This window comes from Colobus angolensis, unplaced genomic scaffold, assembly GCF_000951035.1.
Source record: "Colobus angolensis palliatus isolate OR3802 unplaced genomic scaffold, Cang.pa_1.0 Scaffold104, whole genome shotgun sequence".
Taxonomy (NCBI): Eukaryota; Metazoa; Chordata; class Mammalia; order Primates; family Cercopithecidae; genus Colobus; species Colobus angolensis.
In genome coordinates, this window is record NW_012111364.1 from 2,430,300 (window position 1) to 2,444,307 (window position 14,008).

Sequence of the window (14,008 nt, forward strand, 5' to 3'; positions counted from 1 at the left end):
AAGGAAGGAAGGAAGGAAGGAAGGAAGGAAGGAAGGAAGGAAGGAAGGAAGGAAGGAAGGAAGGAAGGGGCAAGCTGTTTAATGGACATGCAATAGTTCAAGTCTACAGAAATTGTAACTAGCATAACAATCAAGGCCCCTTACAATTTGTATGACTATATTTACCCTTCTCATTCACATTCTTCTTACTGTTTCTTGCCACACACCGACTCCTCCAATGTATCACTCACGTTCTTTATTTTTAAAATTACATTTATTTACTTATTTAGAGAATGAATCTCGCTATGTTGCCCAGGCTGGCCCTGAACTCCTGGGCTCCAGCAATCCTCTTGCCTCAGCCTCCTGAGTAGCTGGAACTACAGGTTTTCTTCACTGCACCCAGCTAATCACATTCTCACATGTGTACCATTCTGATGTTCAAGTAAATTCTAGTAGAGTCATTCAGAGGAAAACTATGCTGTTCTTTTTTAAATAGCAAAAACTATGATGTTGGATTATGTATTTTAACATGTAGGAGAAAATATTTATATGGCCATATTTGTTCATTAACTTAAAACTTTGTGGGCATATGTGGTGTATGAGACATAAAAAATTAGAAGGTTAGAGAAAAAAATAACTTACATCTAAACATGTTTAAAAAATTGACAACTGGTAATTAATTTTAACAATTACGGAAGAAGTAAGAAACAATGGAATCGTGTATATTTACCTTACAGACAATGCCTATGTGTACTTCTATTTCAAAATTTGGAAATGCCTAGAAAAATATATACCAATATGTTAGTGGTGATTATATTCTGGGTGATATAATTATAGACCCTTTGTTTTAACTTAATTGTTAATTTCTAATTTATCCTTCAGTATCCGCATATTACTTCTGAAATTTTATGAGATAGAACATAATTTAAATATCCAGCCATTGAAAGCACAACTCTAAAGCTATCTCCTTGTTTACTTTTGTTTTATCTCCCTGGAAAAATTCCCGTTTTTTTCTGTCTGTCTCAGTGTTGCAGTTTGGCTATACTTCATGTACAGCGTTTTCCACGTTAGTATAGTATTACTAATAATAGAAGACATCATTTCCCTTGGTTGGTTATCATCCCTTGTTCTAGACTCAGTAGCATTTAACATAGTCCAGCAAATGAAGTAGTAGCCCTAAAACTGTTTATTCAAAAGGAATACAGAAGCAAGCAGTGAGGAAAGGCAGAGTCCTTAAGAGATTGTATAAGCTTGATTGCATGTTACACATTTTAATTCGTTTATTACATAATTTCTAAGTATAGCCAATAGCAACCCATCAAAGAAAGTCCAGTACTTAAAGCAAATGTCTCTTCCTCCACAGCCCCAAACAAAACAAAGCATGTTATAAAACTCTCAGAGGTATGCAGGCCATTTATTTTATTTTATTTTTTCTCCAAATACTTTGAACAAATAAAAAATAAAGGAAAACTAGGATTTAGTATCTCAGCTTTGTTCTGATAGTGCCTATTTTTATGTTTATGGTCATTTCATCACTTCACCTTTAAGGTCTTAATTTTCTTTGTATGAAGGACTAAAGTAAATAATTGTATGCCAGACTCCTCTGTTTATGCCACAGTGCTCTGTGCTGGAGACTTCCATCCCAACCTCGCAACGGGCTTTCTAAGGCGCCATTCCTGTCTCCATTTCACAGAAAAGGCCACTGAGAGGTAGTCTAAGAAACAGGTCCAAATTCATAAAAACTACTAACTGTTCTTTCTTTCAAACCTAGAAACATTCAGATTGTTTGAATTCTCTGAAGTGGTTCCTCTTACTTAAATTTAGGGCAAAAGAAAAAAAAAAGTTCTAAATTTGAATTCAGAGCAGCAGTGTTCATTGGCAACTGTTCCTTTTCCCCCAAAGATATAGCGATACTTTATAACCCAGGAACACACTGTTGCCCCGCATCAAAAATCAACTAGCAAATGCCTTTGTTGATATACAGGGACATGGAGGTATCGTGTCACCTTCAGCTTTCTAAAATGTCATACCTCTACACACCCATACAAAGTGACTATCAAAGTTAATACAAAGAACTGTATTCATCCACCCACCCGCCCTGGGTTTTGAGAGCATCTCAGCATTGTCTCTTAACAAGAGGCGTATTCATCTCACTCAGTTGTTTATAATTTTCTAGGAAAGCATTACTCTTCAGAATTTAAGTTTGGGGTATGTCATACCCTATAAATTATGCTACTTCTTTATTCCAGGCAGTTGTCACATTTCTTTTTCTCATTTCCTCCCTAGGCATTGTGTATTTTAAATTCCTTTCACTTTTTTACACCTCTTCAATTTGACACTTTACACACATCCTTAACTCTGTCTAATGCATCTTGCCTTCATTTTTAAAAGTGATGTACCCAGGATACTGTCCTTTTGATCCATCTTTCATTTAAATGAGGCTATGTATCCTTCCTTCCTTTTCTTTCTTTCTTTTTCTTATCTTTTTTTTTCCTTTGTGAAAACACATAGTGCCAAAAAGAAAAAAAGTAAAGAATCAGTTTACTCTGTGAATCAGTGAATTACTACTCTAGTCTTACTGGGAATAAAGCACATTTTTCTTTTAAATTTTGAACCTAGTTTCTGTACATTTCAGATATGTAATATTGAAAGGGAGATTATACCTTAAAAGTACAGATTTGTAGATACTCCCTTTCAAAATGCAGAAAAAAACTTTCAATATGAAATGCCTGCATAAAATAATGACTTTTTTCAAAACAACAATGTAAGTTTACCTCTATATTAAAACAAACAAATTTCTGTGCTTCCTAGCTATATCTGGAATTAACTATTATTATTCAAGGTCAACATTTTGCATTTCCCTTGACTGACCGTAGTTTATTCCACAAAGTAGAGACTTTTTTTTTTTTTGTATGTGTATTTGCTATTAGTTGTTTGCTTTTTTGGGGCCAGAGCTACACATCCTTTCTGGTATATTAAACCACGTTTTTGTTTTTTTCCTTCCCTGTCCTTCCCCATCTGGCGATGGTGAGGATGGGTTTTTCTCTTCCATGTTATCATCAGGTGGCTGGAGAGAGATATGTCTACAAATTTGTGTGTGATCCAGAAGCCCTTTTCTCCATGGCCTTTCCAGATAACCAGCGCCCACTGCTGAAGACAGACATGGAACGTCACATCAACGAGGAGGACACAGTGCCTCTCTCTCACTTTGATGAGAGCATGGCCTACATGCCGGAAGGGGGCTGCTGCAACCCCCATCCCTATAACGAAGGCTACGTGTATTAACACAAGTGACAGTCAAGCAGGGCGTTTTTGCGCTTTTCCTTTTTTCTGCAAGATACAGAGAATCGCGGAATCTTTGTTTTATTTCTGTTGTTTGTATTTTATTTTTAAATAATAATACACAAAAAGGGGCTTTTCCTGTTGCATTATTCTATGGTCTGCCATGGACTGTGCACTTTATTTGAGGGTGGGTGGGAGTAATCTAAACATTTATTCTGTGTAACAGGAAGCTAATGGGTGAATGGGCAGAGGGATTTGGGGATTACTTTCTACTTAGGCTTGGGATGGGGTCCTACAAGTTTTGAGTATGATGAAACTATATCATGTCTATTTGATTTCATAACAACATAAGATAATGTTTATTTTCTCTGGGTGTCTATGGTACAGTTAATTTCACGTTGTGTAAATATCCACTTGGAGACTATTTGCCTTGGGCATTTTCCCCTATCATTTATGAGTCTCTGCAGGTGTACAAAAAAAACCCCGATCTACTGTAAATGGCAGTTTAATTGTTAGAAATGACTGTTTTTTGCACCTCTTGTAAAAAGGTATTTAGCGATTGCATTTGCTGTTTGTTGTTTTGTTTTGCTTTATATATGACTTGCAGAGGATAACCATAAAATGGGTAATTCTCTCTGAAGTTGAATAATCACCATGACTGTAAATGAGGGGCACAATTTTGGACTCTGGCTCCAAACTGAGTCATAGGCCAGTAGCATTATGTGTATCTGGTGCCACCTTGCTGTTTAGATACAAATCATACTGTCTTAAATATTTTGAAGCCCATTTCAGTTAAATAATGACATGTCATGGTCCTTTGGAACCTTCATCTAAATGTTAAATCTGGAATCAAAATGAAGCAAAAAAATCTGTCTCCTTTTCACTTTCTTCAGTACATAAATACATTATTTAATCGATAAGAATTAACTGTACTAAATCACATATTATGCTGTTCTAGTTACAGCAAGCACTCTTTAAGAAAAATATCCAATACACTAAATAGGTACTATAGTAATTTTTAGACATGGTACCCATTGATATGCATTTAAACCTTTTACTGCTGTGTTATGTTGATAACATATATAAATATTAGATAATGCTAATGCTTCTGCTGCTGTCTTTTCTGTAATATTCTCTTTCATGCTGAATTTACTATCACCATTTATAAGCAGTGCAGTTAACTACAGATAGCATTTCAGGACAAAATAGATGACTCAAACCATTTATTGCTTAAAAAATAGCTTACGCCATGCTATGCTATAAGCAGCTTTTATGCACATTGACAAATGAAGAGTAAGCTTCAGCTTGCTAAGGGAAACTGTGGAACCTTTCATAACTTTTGGTGATATGGAAAATTATTTACAAACTGTCAAAGAATATGAGGAAGTTGCTGTATGACATAGTGCTGGCACTGACAGTATCCATCATCTCCTTTTGGACACTTCTGTAAATGTGATTGGATTGTTTGAAAGAAGATTTAAAGATTTAAAGTTTCAAAGTTTTTTGTTTTGTTTTTGTTTTGCATTTGGAGAAAATACTGAAAGCAGGGTATGTTGTTTTATTCACCTTGAAAAAAACATGAGTCAATGGGGATATAGGATCTTTGAATAGCTTGCTAAAATATTCAAGCAAGGGACATGAATTTTGTTCCATCTATCAATAATATCCCAGAAGAACAACTTTTTTAAAGAGTCTATAGCAAAATGCAAAAAAAAAGTTCTAAACACAAAGTCAAAATAAACCTATTATAAAAGCATTTCATGATGAGCATGGAAAAGATTGTTTAAAGATGATCCCCCCAGCTCTCCATTTTCCAAAACTACACAGATCACAGCTCATTTCTCTAAATGGAGCAGTTATCGAGCAACCCAAACACCAAAATTGCTACTCTTCACATTTAATCCTACAAAAAAATGCTCCAATTTCAAAATACGTATGTAACCTGCGATTTCAGTGATTGTTGTTCATATACATCATGTATTATTTTGGCCCATTATGGGCCTAAAAAAGAAAACTATGCCTTAAAAATCAGAACCTTTTCCCCCCGCTATGCTTATGTGACCATCTACAGCACTTAGAATAAAAACAGATGTTAAAATATTCAGTGAAAGTTTTATTGGAAAGAGAATTGAGATATATAATTGAGATTTGGTGAAATTGAAGGAGAAAATGTAAGTGAGTCTTTAAAATATATTCTGAATGAAAACTGTATTGAAGATTCATTTTTGTTCTTTTGTTTTTTTCCTTTTCCCTTTGCTCCTTTTTCTTCTTTTTAATAGTCTAGTTTTAGTCAGTCAGTGAGGAAGAATTGGGCCATGCATTATCACAAGAGATCAATGGCAGAAATGGTATTAATTATATAATATTTAAGGACAAACTATATGTTTTGCTATTTAAGGTAGTGACTCACTGAACTAAATACATAATTGACCAACATTAAGTGTATTTCCAATACAGAAGGGTTGAAAATACTACATTATAAACTCTTTTGGAAAATGTATCTAAAATTTTTTAAGTTCTGTTTTTATTCCACTTTTTGGTTGTGTTTTTATGTTTTTATTTTCAGGTAGATTAATAAATCTGGCAGCTGATTTCTGCGAGATTCTTGTGTTTTGAATTTCTCTTTGAATTGGCTACTCAAACACAGAAACATTCATTAATGATGTAATGTCTTCCGTCAGCTTTTATCTTCACTGCTGTTTGCTGTCTCTTGATGATGACCTGCTAATACCCAATAGATTAATTGCAACAAACACTTTTGTATCTCAAATAACTAAGGAAAAATAATTTTTCTTAAGTCCATGAAAAGTGCTTCAAAATAAAAATCCACAAGGCTGACAGTGCAGAACATTTTTCTCAAATCACAGAAGGATCTTGGAGGTTTAGTTGCCTGTAGATGCTGTAACCAATCACCAAAACTTCAGTCATTTACACAAATTTATCTTATAGTTCTGGAGGCAGAAGTTCAAAAGAAGCCTTAAGAGACTAAAACCAAGATGTCCTTGGGTCTGGTTCCTTCCGGAGGCTCCAGGGGAGATTCTTCCAGCTTTCACTTCTAAAGTCTGCTGGCATTCCTTGGCTCCTGGCTACATCACTTCAATCTCTGCTTCCATGGTCACATACTCTTCTGCTACACTCAAATTTCCTTCCTGCCTCTTATAAGGACGCTTGTGATTACACTTAGGGGATGCTCAGATAACCCAGGACAATCTCCCCATCTCAAAATCCTTAACTTAATCCTGTGTGCCAAGTCCCTTTGGCTAGATAATTATTCACAGGTCCCAGGGATTAGGACATGGATATAAGGGGTGGGGGCAGGGCTGTTATTCAGAACACCACATGGACGAAGACTGTGCAGCAAAGATTCTAATTGAGTTACTCAGGAACAATAGAGTTCTGCTGAGGGAGCTAGGATTTGAAAGTACCAGAGTTCGTTTTTATTTACCACTGAGATATTTTCTCCTTATTCTGCATAAATAATTTTGAAAGTTTGCTATATTAAAGTTCATCTATTCCACTAAAATGTCTGGTAATCACATCAAGCTTTTAGATTATTCAAATCCTTCCCCAGCCCCCAGGAAAATACCGTCATGAGAGAGAAAAACAGAAGGTATGATAATAACAGTAATAAGAGTGAAATCAGTGGTCTAATCCAGATTGTATTTTTTAATACATTTCTTTTGGTGAGTTACTAATAGTAATATGAGTTGCTATGTGATCTTATCATTTGCTAGTTGATTATTACTTATTAGGTAAGAACAATGTGTAAAATATGTCCATTACTCAAAAGAACAATTGTAAAAATGAGTCAACTTGTCTTTACATAACCAGGAAAGAAATATATTGCCAGAAGTTACAGAATTTTGCCAGATCATAGGGATTTCTAAAATGAGCCACTTTGTCTATCATGCAACCTTTTCAGAGCTTATAATGAGAAAACATTACAGAGGAGAAGGTCATTTGGATGTTTATTACTTGGAATCTTAGAAAACAAAAACTAAAATTTAAAAATAAGAAGTGAGTAAGCTGTTTTCCAGTTGCTTTTTGGTATAGAGAAGAGAAGAAATAGAGTTACAAAAAAAATACAAATTGGGTAAAAGTGATGGTGGAAAAAATATAAAGAAGGCAAATGTATGTATTAAGCAATTCTACTAAGAACTGCAAAAACCAACTTTCAAGAAGATGGTAATAGTTGGACATGAGAGTAGAAAATTTCACCCAGTTTATTCAGAGCTCAACTAGTACTTTTAGGACTTCTTTTTTTAATACATGAGACTCACTTTGACATACTTAAAAAAAAAAACCAGTTTATTGAAAGTATAGTTTAAGAGGAGAATTTGATTAGACTAGTGGATATCTTTACAGAAATATTAATGATTTTAGAATTTTCAATTAAAAGTGTATATACTGTAGCTATTGTTTCATGGATTCATATGTAAGGTAGGGCCTTTTTTGCATATAGACTCCAATATTCTTATTTACTTTCATTCTAAAATTATATTTATGCTTCTATGGGGACGAACATTTTTAATTCATTTGGTTGTATTAAAATTATACTTATGGTTTGAGAAAACATGCTATGAAAATCGTGATTATAGCAAATTAAATATGCTCAAAATTTAAATCTAAAATAAAAGCCCAGAAACTGAAAATATTGGACTGTCGTGATCACTCTGAAAGGTAGCACATCTAAAACTGATAAATGTCATCCAAATTTTTGACTGCCTTCTAATCATCTTGTCGTTTTTAATAGTTTATGACCATGGCACTCACGTAATGTCTTTGCACTACTTTTCCATATAGTATTCTCTTTTTAGATAATTTAGATACCAGGACACCTGATAAATCCTTTTTCAGTTCTATGTTCTAATATCTTTAAATACCTTTGTTTCACATAAATCATTCATAAATATATCATGGAGAAATTTGGGGAAGGGAACTAACTAAATTACTTCAGTGACTCCCACGTGCCAGGCAACACAGATATGTGACTTATGTTACTGCCTCCAAATTGCTTGGTTTTGTCTGATGAGAAACTGAAGCCAGTGGCAAAACCAGAATGTCTTTGTGTCAAGATGTCGTAGGCACAGGCAAATCATGAACTCTATCTTTTTTGTGGAACTTGGACCTAGCTACTTTTCTGATTTAATTTCTAACGACAAAAATATCTCTAATAATAACACATTCTGCTGAAACACAGTGTTAATTTTTTAAATCATTTTTGAATAGTCCTTGTAGAAAAATCTAAAAAGAAAGCAAGCACTATGTAAACAACAACAACAATAAACTGAGTCTGTTTTAAGTGTCTTTAAGCATTTAGAAACCAAACTGATTGAAGTACCTCTTTATTTCTTTCTATTGGAGATTGGTACAGCTTAATGAAGAAACAGAAATACTAATCAAACTCTTCAGAAAGTTATATACACTATCCCCATAATTTACATAATTAGACAGGACTTCTGAAAGTAATAGAATTTTCAGAAAACTTTTAAAGCATGGAAGATTCAAGTCAAATGATTCAGAAAAAGCTAAAAAATTTTTTTTTAAATAGAAAGTAAGACTAGAGGCGGGGCACGGTGGCTCACCCCTGTAATCCCAGCACTTTGGGAGGCCGAGGCAGGCAGATCACGAGGTCAGGAGATCGAGACCTTCTTGGCTAACACGGTGAGATCCCATCTCTACTAAAAATACAAAAAATTATCTGGGCGTGGTGGCGGGCACCTGTAGTCCCAGCTACTCAGGAGGCTGAGGCAGGAGAATGGCGTGAACCTGGGAAGCAGAGCTTCCAGTGAGCTGAGATGGTGCCACTGCACTCCAGCCTGGGTGAAAGGGTGAGACTCTGTCTCAAAAAAAAAAAAAAAAAAAAGAAAAGAAAAGAAAGACTAGAAACATAAATTAATGTATGAAAGAATATTAATTGTTTTAAATGATATATTTCTGCAAAGGGGACTATGGCATTCTTGTACACATTTAGGTAACATTAAAATTATTTGTCTTACAGAAAGTTTAATGTGGGAATTTAATTGGCAAGGTTAGTGGGAAGAAAAAAATTAAGATTACACATGTGACATTACTTTTTTTATTTTTATTTTTCTGTGAGACAGGATCTCGCTCCACCACCCAGGCTAGAGTTTCATGCAAACACGGCTCACTGCAGCCTTGACCTCCTCCCAGGCTCAAGTGATCCTCCCACCTCAGCCTCCCATGTAGCTGGGACCACAGGTGTGCACCACTATTCCCAGCTAATGTCTGTATTTGTTACAGAGGTGAGGTCTCACAATTTTTCTGGGTCATTTTTTGTTTTAGTTTTTGTTTTTTTGTAAAGATGGGGTCTCCCCATGTTCTTATGTTGCCCAGGCTGGTCTTGAACTCCTGGACTCAAGTAATCCTCCTAACTTGGCCTCCCAAAGTGTTGAGATTACAAGTGTGAGCCACCATGCCTGGCCATTACTTTTTAAACTGCAAAATACTATTCTACTTTCAATGACCACAGAAATATTTTTCTTTATTCTTAAAAATATTTGCAAACATTATCTTTAAACAAATATTTTTATACTTTAAAAAAATGTGGTAAAATGTATATGAAATACTAATCATTTTAACCGTTTTTTAGTATACAATTCAGTGGCATTAATTACATTCACACCATTGTGTAATCATCACCATTATCTATTTCTAAAGCGTTTAGATTTTTTTATTCATAAAGTATTATTAAAAATAGTCGAGGAGACCAGGTACAGTGGCTCACGCTTGTAATCCCAGCAATCTGGGAGGCCGAGGCAGATGAATCACCTGATGTCAGGAATTAGAGACCACATTGCCCAAAATGGCAAAACCCTGTCTCTACTAAAAGTACAAAAATTAGCCTGGTGTGGTGGTATGCGCTTGTACTCAGCTACTCAGGAGGCTGAGGTAGGAGAATTGCATGAACCTGGGAGGCGGAGTTGCAGTGAGCTGAAATTGCACCACTGTACTCCAGCCTAGGTAACAGCAAGATTCCATCTTAAAAAAAATTTTTTTTAGGGCCAATCACAGTGGCTCATGCCTGTAATCCCAGCACTTTGGGCAGCTGGGGCAGGTGGATTGCCTGAGGTCATGAGTTCGAGACCAGCCTGGCCAACATGGTGAAACCCCATCTCTACTAAAAATACAAAAAATCAGCTGGGCATGGTGGCGGGCACCTGTAATCTCAGCTACTCAGGAGGCTAAGGCAGGAGTACCACTTGAACCTGAGAGATGCAGGTTGCTGAGAGCCAAGATCACACCACTGCAATCAGCTGAAAGCCAAGATTGCACCAGCCTGAGCAACAAGAGTGAAACTCTATCTCAAAAAAAAAGGAAAAAAAAGTAACTAAAAATAAATAAAAATAAAAATGGTCAAAGAACTATTTTTTTGTATATTACAATTAGTAATTTAAATATGCAAATTAATGCTTTCTAATAATTTTAATTAATTGTAATTTATTTACTAATAGGTTGGTCTTGATTTTATACTGTAGTTTAATAGCTTTGTTTATTTATTTATTTATTTATTTATTTTTGAGACAGAGTCTCACCGTGTCATCCAGGCTGGAGTGTGGTAGCGAGATCTCGGCTCACTGCAACCTCCGCCTCCTGGACTCAAGCAATTCCCTGCCTCAGCCTCCCAAGTAGCTGGGATTACAGGCGCCCCCCCACCATGCCCGGCTAATTTTTTAGAAGAGACAGGGTTTCACTATCTTGGCCAGGCTGCTCTTGAACTCCTGACCTCGTGATCCATCCACCTTGGCCTCCCAAAGTGCTGGGATTACAGGTGTCAGCCACTCTGCCTGGTCTAATAGCTTTATTAAGGAAAAAAATGAACATTGTGTATAAATAGTGTTGTGTAAAACACAGTATTTTATATTTATATTTACAAGCAGCCCCTTAAAACAAACCACATCAAACAACAAACTGATATTTTGAATTCATGTTTCTTTAGTTTGAATTAATATATTCGATTAATGTATCATAAACACACAAACATATTGCAACTATAGATTATTATTAAACTCTTTAGGACTATAATAATTTCAGATAACTTTGTTTAGGGAAAAAAAATTCCAAAACAGAAACATGCTAGATCTAACAATAGTATTTAACTAAAGTAAAATTAGGCTAATGAGATAAATTGGCCCTCTCTACACTATCCTGTCACCATATTATTGGTTTAAACATTAAGAACTTGCTAAATTAAAGCAGAAACTGAATATTTTTCTGTAACTTTTCAGACTTGAATGCCCAGATCTGAGTACACGTGGAGGTCCTGGAACCACTCTCTAGCATATACCAAGGGACACCTGTGATACCAACCCCTAATGAGATGCATTCCAAGTGTGTTCATTGTTTCTGACTTGGCTTTATGAAGAGCTTGTTTTTCAGGTATAAATAGTAACTATTACAAATGTAACTCATAAAATTGCCATTCAAATTTTTTCACATGCTTACCTCTGAAATGCAGTATCAAGAAAATTATGAAACAGAATCAAGTGAAAAAAGACTTCTTCCCCTGCATTTACTGTTCACTTATTTTCACAAGAATTTGTGAGTCTGTAGAAAGACTGAGGCAGTACTTCTAAAACCAAAACAAGGAGAAATATGAAAGTAAATATTTGGATAATTTAGATCCTAAAGGAGAAAAGCTGTACACTGATTCATTCATTGAATGGGTATTAATTCACTCGTATTAGAACATACTCTGGATTATTCATTTCACTTTGTTCTATGTTAGGAAATCCGTTTACTCAATCCTTCAGAATCCCCAAATAGGAATATCTTCCTAATCAGTTTTAAACACCACTATAGCATCAGCGGACTGTGTATTTTCTGGATCCCAATTCATAAGTGGATTCTAGGGAAGATATAATAGAGTTATAAAAAAGTGATCCCTGTCCTCCATCTGAGACTAACCCACGCAGATCTAACACACACTTGGATGATATATGATGTCATATCTCATTTAGTGCTCAACAATGTAGTTTAAACCCTATATAAAAGGAGTACAGTAAATAACTAGTTTTAAGATTGCTGATGGCAGTGAAAAGCCTGGATACTTTTACTCAAATTTATGAGAGTTTAAGTTCAATCATACCAGTTGCTATCAAATAAAGTAATTAATCACTAAGGTGGGTCTATATGGAATAAAATGCAGTAGGATATTGAAAATTTCAGTTAAAATCAAGGCAGGGCAGATCACTGACTCATTCACTTGTGGACTGCCTTGATCATGAGCGTCTTGATCAAAAGCATTTATCAACTGCCCACTTGCTGTGCACACCTACATACCAGGAGTCCTCACTGCTTTCTAAAGGGGTCATTGTATTAGTGAGTGTTTGCTGGTTCCAAGCAACAGTTAGCAACTGCTTAGGAGGTTTTCAAAGCCAAGAGGCCCCATTTGGTGGATGCTGTGGAGCACACCTAACAACTGGCCCCCTGCCCCAACCCCACGGCCATCGATGCTCAGGAAGGGCACCAGAAGTGAGTCACAGGATCTTTCCGACACTGCGGGATTCCAATCCTTGATCTACCTGTCCACTGCAGTGACTATTTTGTAAAAGGAAGCTCCTAACTTGATACTGCCTATGTACAACAGTTTGTCTCAGGACAGTTCCTGTTTACATCTATTTTCTCAGCATATTTTTAACAGTGCCCACTCTTACTCTTAAAGTTTAGAAAATAAATGGACTCTTTACCTGCATCCTAGATCGGATAACCTGGCTGAAATGCTCTTCATGAGTTGCCTTGCAGGAGAAATTTTATGATTAAATTATCACAACATCCTTCCAGAACAAATATCCCAAAGAGAAAAACTTTTCTATATCTGGTAAAATTAACCTTTTTTCCCCTTATATATCTATGGTGACCCATAATAGCTTTCATCTTCTATTTTATCAGTCAACCAATTGTGGAAATTTATAGGAATTAAGGACATGTGCATCTGAGTTTGCGTGAGGCTGAACTAGGTAGATTTTAAGGTTTATAAATTTTAGATATATCTTCATGAAAATGTATGTAGCATGGCCATGCCTGCTTTAAGTAGAAAAGGAGCATAGCAGAAGGATGCGAATAGATGGCAAAACTGATGGAATAATAGAGAATTTTACTTTAAAATCTCTTTTTTATTGATTATTCCTACTGATTCTTCCAGCAGGAGAAAAATCATAGGTCTATTTAAGTTACCATTGCTGAAATCAGTGATCACCAACTATCTTTCCATTCTTGCATTACTTCTCACAAGATTCAGAACTCAAAAGAGAGAAACCAAAAATTTTCTCTTGATTTGTGTCCCCACCCCGTGCCTATAAAAAGATACGGAATCTTGTCTTACCGTTTCATTAAGCCCTTGCCCAATGGATGACAGGTATTTCCCCCAAGTAATTGACAACTTAAAAAGAAGTAGAATTAACTCCCGGGTATCAAGTCTTTCTCAAAGTCACTAAAAATAATATCATCCAAATTTAGAAGTGGAAAACTGCTGGATATATAATATCCTTTTTTTCTTCTATTTTTTTCAAGAATATTTTGATTCCTAAAGTATCTTAAAGCTTGCTGTGGTGGTACATGTGCATAAAAGCAGTGATTAGTAAGAACCAGAAATATTTATCACATTGTAGAAGAGTGTAATCTAAGCAGAATAATGATGATAACAAAATAATCTACATGTAAGATAGGTACTACAGGCCGGGCGCGGTGGCTCAAGCCTGTAATCCCAGCACTTTGGGAGGCCGAG

The 14,008-nt window shown here is 35.6% G+C and overlaps 1 protein-coding gene across 5 annotated transcripts in view; it reads left to right on the forward strand.

Moving 5' to 3' along the window:
- Window positions 1-7,913, forward strand: part of ETV1 (ets variant 1) — a 99,395-nt gene extending 91,482 nt beyond the window's left edge. For all 5 annotated transcript variants that reach the window (XM_011942841.1, XM_011942834.1, XM_011942848.1 and 2 more), the window contains one exon: window positions 3,043-7,913. In XM_011942841.1, coding sequence (XP_011798231.1) covers window positions 3,043-3,264 — 222 coding nt within the window. In that variant the 3' untranslated portion in view covers window positions 3,265-7,913. The remainder of the gene's footprint in view (window positions 1-3,042) is intronic.
- Window positions 7,914-14,008: the final 6,095 nt, after the last annotated feature.